Here is a 9,656-nt window from a genome sequence, read left to right as displayed (position 1 = left end):
ATAGTAGTTTTCGAGATATGTACAAAAAAGTTAGTAGGGGGCGGGGCCACGCCCACTTTTCCAAAAAAATTACGTCCAAATATGCCCCTTCCTAATGCGATTTTTACTCAAGTTACAGCGTACACGGACAGACGGACAGACAGACATCCGGATTTCAACTCTACTCGTCACCCTGATCACTTTGATATATATAACCCTACATCTGACTCTTTTAGTTTTAGGACTTACAAACAACTGTTATGTGAACAAAATTATAATACTCTGTTTAGCAACTTTGTTGCGAGAGTATAAAAACTATGACATATCTAACAACATAAATAGCGAAGCTTCGAAGCTCAGAAAATTAATAATGGGAGCCGCAAATGAAGCTATTCCTCATACATACCCACAACACACCACAAAAAAGAAAATGGGAACGACCACTTAACTGAACTAAGGTCAACCAAACAAAATCTCTGGTATATATTCTAAAACAATATGACTAGCGAAAATAGAATAGCCTACAAGAAAGCGAATGCAATGTTTAAGAAGCAAGCCAAAGCCGCTAAAAGAAAATCATTCTTTAAATTTACCAGCTCAATAAACAATAGAACATCAATGGAAGAACTATGGCACCATGTTAATAAATTATACGGAAATTACACTACAAACACCATCAGGACTATAAAACTAAGGACATAGCAAATTCCTTTGCCAAAAAATGGTCGTCATATGCAAGTGACAGCAACTTCGACAGAAAATATTATTGAACTCAAATATGCACACAATGCTACAGGATACATCACCAACGGACAAAACAAAGACTTACAAAAAATGGAAACAGATATTACTTTCTCAGAATACTGCACTGCACTAAACGCACTGAAAGGCAATACCCCAGGTCACGATAAAATAAACTACAAAATGATAAAAAACCTTCCACTAGTCGCGACACGAAGGCTTCTAAACCTCTATAATAAAATACTAAACACGAATATCATCCCACAGGAATGGAAATTGGCAACGATTATTCCACTCACAAAACCGGAAAAAGAAAAAAATTCTCTAGAGGGCTACCGACCAATCTCACTAATTTCATGTGTCAGTAAACTGATGAAAAAAATAATAGCAAACAGGCTCACCTGGGTAATGAATAAAAAGAAAATATTGTCACAAAATCAATTAGCATACAAAAATGGCAAAAGCACCACGGATGCACTCTTTTATAGACTATGTAACAAACAAAGCACTATCAACTAGTAACCATATTTCTGTGATATCCTTCGAGACTTCGAGAAAGCATTCGACACAGTAGGCATACACACAATTAGAATGCAACTTCACGAATGGATGATAAGTAAAAAGATAGTAGAATACATAACGGCCTTCTTAACAAAGAGAAAGTTTACGAGTACTGCTCAATGGACATTTTTCCGAAACTTACACGCTGCAAAACGGGATACCACAAGGATCCCCACTGTCAGTTGTTTTGTTTCAAATCGCTTTCGAAAAACTTAACAAATTTATACTTCAACACAAAGACTTCAAGCACTGCATTTATGCGGGCGATCTATACATAACAGCGAAATACAAATCAGACCAAAATTTGCGCAACAATTTCAACGAACTAAACAGGGATATCAATGATTGGTGCCTAACAAGTGGAACGAAAATTTCAACCACGAAGTGCAAAGCTTTGCACATTTGCAGAAAAACAATATGCAACCCCGTAACCATAACACTCAACAATACAACACTCGGCTACGCCGACAAATTAAAAATTTTAGGGCTAACCTTCGACAAAAAGTTAAGCTGGTCAAACCACGTTGAAAACCTGAAAAAAGATCTAACAAGCAGGTTAAACCTAATAAAACGTCTGGCAAGCTTTCACAGCAACTGCCACATAAATACAATMATAAACATCTYTAAAGYMATTTTTTTGCCAAAGTTAGATTACGGCCTAGCTATGTACGGACGTACTGCTAAAACAAATCTAAACAAACTAAAAGGAACATACCATGCGGCAGCTCGCTATTGCATAGGAGCATTTACGTCCACGCCTATCACTAACATACTTACTGGTACTGGTACTGGTGGTTAGCTGGTATACCTAGCTTAGAGCAACGAATTGAAGAAGTCACAGCTATACTACAAAATAATCAACGTGATGGAACGACCTCACTTCTACAACTTCAAAAAAATACAAAAACAAACAAGTCTCCAACTGCCGTCCACAAAATCATAAACTTCGCGACAATCAAAGGAATTACACTACAACAAAAACTATTATACGCACCCTAAAACCAAGTCAGTAAAGCAAGTAAAATTAAAAATCTAACCAACAAAAAAAAATACAATACAAGTGCAACAGTTATTCGTGAATATACAAAATGAATATAAAAACTGGAAATTTCACTACACCGACGGAGTAAAAACAAACACAGCAGTCAGTTATGCAATAATAGACAATAACCACCAAACGCTACGATTCTCAAGACTCGAGGAATATTGCTCCACATTCACAGCGGAATCGGAAGCCATATTATGAGCCATAAAAATATTTAAAACCCAAAAGGGCAAACACTTCATCTGCACAGACTCGCTGTCCACCATTCAAGCAATATGCAACACCCTACACCGCAACAATACAATAGCAGAAATCCGCGATTTTCTGATCCAATGCCAAAACAAAATAAAAATAATGTGGGTTCCCGGACATATAGGAGTCAAAGGCAACGAAGAAGCCGACAAAGCAGCTCCAATTCAAAACAACAAACAACAACTAAATCCGACATAAATCGCTTCTTTAAGCACCATTTACAGAACAAACGTATAGAAGCATGGCAAAACTACACAAACCATTACAAACAATTTAACACCATAGGAAAACCAACCTTATTCCCCAACGACTGCAAAAGGATATACATACAGAAATTCACTCGCCTGATGTGTGGAATATAATGCTCCCGACAGACTGCAAACGACATCTGTCAAATATTAAAAYACACACGTTCTTATGGACGGACCTATTTTGACAGCTGCACGACTACACGACTGCAGGCCGACAGTTGTCGTTCTCGCTAACTTCAATTTGATCCTATATTTGCCAACGACAGTAGGACGACAGTAGAATGGAAGATAGAGAGATGAGGTAGAGTGGTGATGCCACTAATATGTAAAATGTAAAATTATTCACAGCACACAAAAGCATAAAATTACATCATTTATAATAACCGTTAATAATTTAAAACAAATAAATTTACCTATTTATTTATTTTTTGATTAAAAATTTCACTTCGAACAAAATATTAAAATTTCATTGAAGTGCAAGGTATTAGTATGGCCACAACGAAAGTGTGTACATGCAAAATGGACAACTGCGTTGTTTTGTGTACATGCCGGCCATTGTTATGTTGCTGCCCTCTCACAAACGTTCATGTAGTAGGATTCACAACGCCATTTTCAGTTCACTGTCGTGCTGCTGCAGACTGTCGCGAGCATTGTGTTCCGCACATGAGACTCGCACACACTCTACTTATACACCAACACTTAATGCAGGAAACCAGTGCGCCCCTATGCAAGCTGTGTAATCTGGAAACAATGTGCATACAACATATAACCGAAGAATGTCACAAAATAAAACAAGTACAAGAAGCTGCTGAACTTACCCCGAATCCCAGAACTACTTAAAACATTTACTAAACAAAATGTATATAATTTAATAATATCTTAAGACACAGTAACATTCTGCACGATGTTTGAAATATACGTAGTTAAATCATACCTCTAACATACCACCGGTCGATGGCGCTTTCTATACTAGCACCTTAATATTAAGTTTATTTTTGTAATTTACTTACTAAATAAATTGACAATAATAATAATACTGGCGGCTTGAGATGCATTTTTGCATCATAGTAGTACTTTAAAATATGCCGTATTTTCTCTTTATTTTGCTTAATCAAACACGTGTTAGCGTGTGAAATGAGGTTTCTAAAAAGGTATAGCGTGACCCTATGCGACGAATAAAACTAGAACTACGCGCTCTCAGCGCCATCTAGTGAAAATACCGCAAGACTTTTTTGACAACCTAGTATATACATATATATGTAGTAGTATATACATATATATGTATGTGAAGAAGCCGCACATTTGTCGGAACGACCAATATGAGACCACTATAGTATCTGTCTCTTATACACATCTAGATGTGTATAAGAGACAGTATATATATTATATGAAACAAATAACATACATAGATATTAGAGTGTTTTATGTAAAACTTTTTTATTTCTTCATGAACTCACGAAAATATTGTTCTTATGTTGAAAATTCCCTTGAAAATTTTGGCCCTTAATATTATCCTCAAGTACTACCATTATGATTTTTCACGCTTTGCACATATTTTTGAAAAACATTTAGTGAACAGTTGGTTTTATAGAAAAACTTTCAATGAGAAAGTTGTGCGGAATTTGTGTACCTAAATCTGGATTCAATGACTTATAACTTTATAAAAATTTTATATTTAAACCAACTTTTTTGCATTCCTATAAAATTTTTGATGCAGCGTTCAGAGATTAGGAAAACGACGAATCGAAGGCGGCTAATTTGTGATTGGTTAGACACTCCCCCAATGATCACTAAAAAGTACGCGAATGCAACTACTGGGAAGCGGGTTTTAAAACCATTATGCACTTGCAAATTTTTATTGTATTAAAGAGGCATTCAAACTACACATACGTTTACTTCTTTCCAGATAATTGCCTATGTACAGTTGGAACATATTCGTCCCACTGCGCCTGAAAGAAATTTCCAGCAATGGGATCACCCAATTTATATTTTTTCGCAAATTTCGCTGTACTAAAGTTCGGTCTATTTTGGCTACTATTTTTTGGTACTCGAGTTTCTTGAAAGCGTATTTTGACTGGTTGTTTGTATACTAAAAAAACATATCGATGGAGACCAGTCCCCTGTGGTGGGCCAGACCCTACATACGCGGTTAAGACATCACCACTACTAATGTCCGTTCCGGGTATATTGGTAACCAACCAGTGATTAAATTCACGAAATTTTGGATTGCTGCGGCTTGGTGCATCCGGATCTGTCATAATTATCGTATAAAAAACATTGTTTTCGGCATTCCATTCGATCGAGGGCTGTGCTGCCACCTGTGTCGGTGTTAGCTCCTTTCCATTTTCAACCAATACATTTTTGTAACTGACCTAAGAAAATTCGTTACTTATTTGTAAAGCCATATGCAATTGATTTTTCAACCTTTAGAAATTGTTTCGGCGCCACTGGTATGACGTCAGGCACAACTTTGTGTTGCTTGAAAACGACGTCCGTACTATCAGATGTTGAAGCTGCAGCCATTGCGTTCTGAAATTTTTTTTAATAAAAATATGTCAGGGGCCGGTCTTTAGTTACCATACCAAATCTTACATTTGATAAACATAAATCCTTTGGAAAGATCAAAATATTATTTATGATTGATAGTTTGATGTAAAAGTTTTCGATTTTATTTTTATTTTTCTATATTTCAATGATTGAATCTGAAGTCTATGTGTATATATAGGGTGCACCCAAGGCTCACATAATAAAGATTACGTCATTTATCATATTGGGATGTAGATGGATAAGTTCAGATTGTTATATTACAACAAGATTTATTTCGTTCATATTTTTTATGTTTTTTCCAATACTTTTTCAAGTATCTCCGGTAGTAAAGTGATGATTCCGTCTCGAATGTTGATCAAAGATTTTATGGCGTACACTTTGGTTTTATTCTACTCTCACAAACAGCGATCGCTTAAACTCAAATCTGGGTGGACAAAAGCTTAGGGTCAGCCATTCGAGAAGTGGATAGTCTATGATAACGCTCAGCCTAATGTTGCAAGACCGGTTAAAAACTATTTGGAGAAAAGCGGTTGCGAAGTTTTGCCTCAACCGCCTTATAGTCCAGACCATGTATATGCTGAAATATATTTCACATCAGAACAGGATGTACAACATTTGCTTGAGCCATTAGATCCCAAGGGAGCTGTCGGCGGTGCAACAGACCCTGCTTGGTCTAATGAATCTAATCGTATTGTCGTCCTTTATCAGGTCCGTGTTCAAAATCGACATGGCTCGCTTCGGAAATTGCCGTTTGGCCATCAACTCCGTGAAAGCCGTTACAGTTATTCCCTCCATGGTGGAGACTGGCTGTAAGGTCCACGAAGACAATTTTAAAGATGCTGCCCAAACAGATCATGGAGTTCATCATAGTTATGGGTATAGACCCACACTCTGTACACATTTTTCCAGCCTTTTTTTGGTAGGGCTCCCTTGTCACCGTCAAGTTTAGGATTTGTCACCGCCAGGTCGGAGTGTTGTCTCTGACTTTGACCATGGAATGGCGCGGGCAAGAAGGCGATTGGAACTGCTACTGATTAAAACGTCTACCAGAGAAAACCCGGGCACTCCATCGTCAACTGAAGCGAAGTGGCAGTTTATTTCACAGCAGAAAGCATAGTAGTATGCAAAACAAAGCATTTGTATAGTATGCAAAAAAATGGATCTGTTCGAGCACAACAATTCTAAGAAAATAATACAATGAATAAAGGCCCTTTATCAAGAGTTTTAGGAAGGACCTGACTCAAAGTTACTAGATACTTATTTCCCAAAGCCTGATGCGAGATGTTTCGAACCTGTCATACTCCTCAGTCATGATGGTATTGTGTTCACCCAAGAAATGGTTACCAAATCTTTTAATAGTCCGGATTATATATTTCCCGCACTTTTGCAGAATGGTACAGATCTACTTTCTCACTGCGTTGCTATTATATATAATGCTTATACCGGTTTAGAGTAAACGGCTACTGAGAAAAGAAAACTACTAGACAAAATCTTTTAGACCGATTAGTTTAACTTGCTTACTAAAAATTATGGAAAGGATCTGGGGCCATCGTATTATAGGATAAAGCCCACCCAACCATTTAGGCTTCAGTACGACTTCTTTGTTTGTTGAGCGATGAATGTTAATTCGTCATCCCGGTTCATAGGAGAGCTCTAGATGTATCCGCCAACTGGGCAAGGCCCAACTTAAAATCTGGTAAAATCAGGAATCTGTATTTTAGGAGAACAAAAATTTCGCAATTCAACTCTTCATTAAGAGATAGAACTGTTACGCTCTCAAGATCTGTCGAATATCTATATATAGTGCGTTACATATTCGTCAACGGATTAAAGTGAAGGCTTCTTTGTAGTAATCCATATTGAGAAACTAAATGACTACAATTACGTTTTTCAGAAAGAAATCGGTGGCATTACAGAAGGTGGCAAGTGGGCTTCTGCTCTAAGAAGCAGATTTGAAAACCTTTATTCAAACAGCCAGCGGCAATTCAAACAATTCGGAGAGTTTGTTCTAAGTCTCACTGCGTTAGACAATAACTCGACTTCAGTCATATAGGAATAGAAGAAAGCGAAAATGCAGATGAGCAGGGGACAGAAATTAACCGAATCTCCATTAGACCATTCAGCTCCTTCAAAGGTTGTTTGAGTTAATTAACCCTAGATGAACGTCGAGTAGAGGTGGCAAAATAGTTGATTTATAATGTAGCTGAGGACCTTACATTCATGGCAACAGGTCTTAGAACACTAGCAATACGGGGCATACAACAAAAGTAATTTCGGGTAGTCTTCATGGATCTTCTTCTAAACGAAAAAGAACTTGGTAACATTGTAGAAGTTACTACAGAGCTCCTACTTTTAAGATGCCAACTTCAGAAATTTTGAAGAGTGTGCGATTGAGACGGGACACCTTCCACGGCTCCCAATGCTCCAATTTTGACGTTTGATCTCCATATGACAATTGGTGGGTGTTTGGCAACAGTTTGATTACGGCACAAAAATTTTGTCTGTCGTTTTTTCTTTGTACAATGAAGGTCGCGAAGTCATCGAAATTTAACAATTTTATCTTTATAAGTGATGAATTATAGCGTATAATTACATCAAATAAAACTCATCTAGATTTACCTGTATACTTTATATAACTCCCTATTAGGTTAAATGCAATTATGCGCTTTTTAAATTGTTTTTATTTTTTCTGGAGATAGTGAATTAAAAATAATATGTGAATACTAAAAATATATGTATATATGTCATATATAGGCTTATGTATAGGATCTGTTACGTTATGAACCAGTTTCGCAATTAATAGCCGCTTAAATAACTCTTGGGTTTGCTCATTAATAGTCGTCTACTAAGCAGACCACCGCTGACCTTGTCTATTAAGCCAGCACTTTGTTTCCAACCAGCCAATCCGTGTATTCACTTTCATCACTTCTTACTTTCATAAATATTCAAATTATATTTTATGCATTACTTTGGAAACTGTTAATCAATGTGAATATGCAGCTTAATACAAACCTAGACGCATACGTTCATATTTGTTTATATAAGTGTTCGCGTATGTGCATAAAATAAGATTTGTATGCTTTTGTGTGGAACTGGCTTAACGGCTCGAACCGATAGAAGAAAAAAAAAACTATTTCTAAACAAGTCTTTTTTTAATCGACTTGGGCCATTTCAATTGCAACTTTAAAATCCTAATTGCTTATAGAGTTCCGGTACATAATCATCATATTGAGCTTGGAAGAAGTTTCCAGCAACTGGTACGCCTAGTCCATATTTCTCAGCGAAATTCTTTGTTGAAAAATTCTCACGACCCTTAGCACTTGTATCCGTGAGATGAGTTTCAGTGAATTCCAGTTTCTTTGGTTGTTTGTAGAGCAAGAATACGTAACGATGCAATCCTGTGTCCTTCGGTGCGCCAGAACCAATGTATGCGGACAGTACCTCACCCTTGTACAAACTATTGCCGGGAATATTGACCACCAACCAATGATGCCATTCGCGCATCTCAGGTTTAGCACGACTAGGTGCATCCGGATCGGTCATAATCAGTGTGTAGAAGGTATCAGTCGATTCAGGATTCCATTCCACTTTCGGTTGGTGCTTTACTTGTGTCGGAGTCAACTCTACGCCCTTATCGGCCACTACGCCGCTATCGTAACTCACCTACCAAAAAATAGTCGTATTCAACTTCATCGAATTAATATAGCTTACTAAAGGCTTACTTTTAAAAAGTCCTTTGGTCCTTCTGCAATTACGTCAGGTATTACTTCCAGGTGCTTCATAAATTTTGTTATATCGGAATCCGCAGCGCATGCCATATAAAACAGACTCACTAACAATAAATGCTTTAACTTCAACATTTTACCCTTGTTTTCGTGTATTGTTGTTATCGTCCGCAACCGTTGAGCTTCTAGTTGTGAATAAGCTGTGAAGATCTCTGATCTTAACTGCTGCTAGTGTTAGGTCAAAGCTGCGCTTTATTTAGTTGAGCTTTTGCTCGCTCTCAGCATTATCTATGAATAAGCAGCTGTTTATATAGGCAATGCCGCTAAACTTATTAGGTTATGCATGCACACATATATAGTATATACTTTGTACGTCTATAATGATAATTAACTTTATTACAACTTTTATCTCGATGACTGTGGGATACTTTTCTTAGAAGCAACTTTTAACTGGTATATAATTAACGTAGTGTGTGTTTGTGTAACTATGATAATAATTATATATTGGTGAACTAAACAGCTGTTTGTCGCTTGAATCTTCAAAACATACACAAT

General features: G+C 37.0%; 2 protein-coding genes across 2 annotated transcripts; both read right to left on the bottom strand.

The window, feature by feature from the left end:
- Window positions 1–4,721: 4,721 nt before the first annotated feature.
- On the bottom strand, window positions 4,722–5,487 carry LOC108973383 (protein D2-like). Its single transcript, XM_018940627.1, has 3 exons — window positions 5,422–5,487; window positions 5,254–5,358; window positions 4,722–5,201 (listed from the first exon to the last, which is right to left on the bottom strand). The coding sequence occupies exons 2-3, from the start codon at window positions 5,350–5,352 to the stop codon at window positions 4,722–4,724; spliced, it is 579 nt and encodes a 192-aa protein (XP_018796172.1). The 5' UTR covers window positions 5,353–5,358; window positions 5,422–5,487.
- Window positions 5,488–8,194: 2,707 nt separating this feature from the next.
- Window positions 8,195–9,366, bottom strand: LOC108973380 (protein D3-like). Its single transcript, XM_018940624.1, has 2 exons — window positions 9,099–9,366; window positions 8,195–9,039 (listed from the first exon to the last, which is right to left on the bottom strand). Exons 1-2 carry the CDS (start codon window positions 9,234–9,236, stop codon window positions 8,560–8,562), a joined length of 618 nt encoding a protein of 205 aa, XP_018796169.1. The 5' UTR covers window positions 9,237–9,366; the 3' UTR covers window positions 8,195–8,559.
- Window positions 9,367–9,656: the final 290 nt, after the last annotated feature.

This window comes from Bactrocera latifrons, unplaced genomic scaffold (assembly GCF_001853355.1).
Source record: "Bactrocera latifrons isolate USDA-ARS-PBARC rearing strain unplaced genomic scaffold, ASM185335v1 scaffold_473, whole genome shotgun sequence".
NCBI lineage: Eukaryota > Metazoa > Arthropoda > Insecta > Diptera > Tephritidae > Bactrocera > Bactrocera latifrons.
This window is presented reverse-complemented; position numbering and strand designations above follow the sequence as displayed.

What these genes read in the sequence shown, in the direction of transcription:
- LOC108973383 (XM_018940627.1), bottom strand. Translation starts at nt 5,352, where the DNA reads ATGGCTGCAGCTTCAACATCTGATAGTACGGACGTCGTTTTCAAGCAA. An exon ending in CGCCGAAACAATTTCTAAAG is followed by an intron (nt 5,202 to 5,253) that starts GTTGAAAAATCA and finishes GAATTTTCTTAG; the next exon opens with GTCAGTTACAAAAATGTATT.
- LOC108973380 (XM_018940624.1), bottom strand. Translation starts at nt 9,236, where the DNA reads ATGTTGAAGTTAAAGCATTTATTGTTAGTGAGTCTGTTTTATATGGCA. An exon ending in GACCAAAGGACTTTTTAAAA is followed by an intron (nt 9,040 to 9,098) that starts GTAAGCCTTTAG and finishes ATTTTTTGGTAG; the next exon opens with GTGAGTTACGATAGCGGCGT.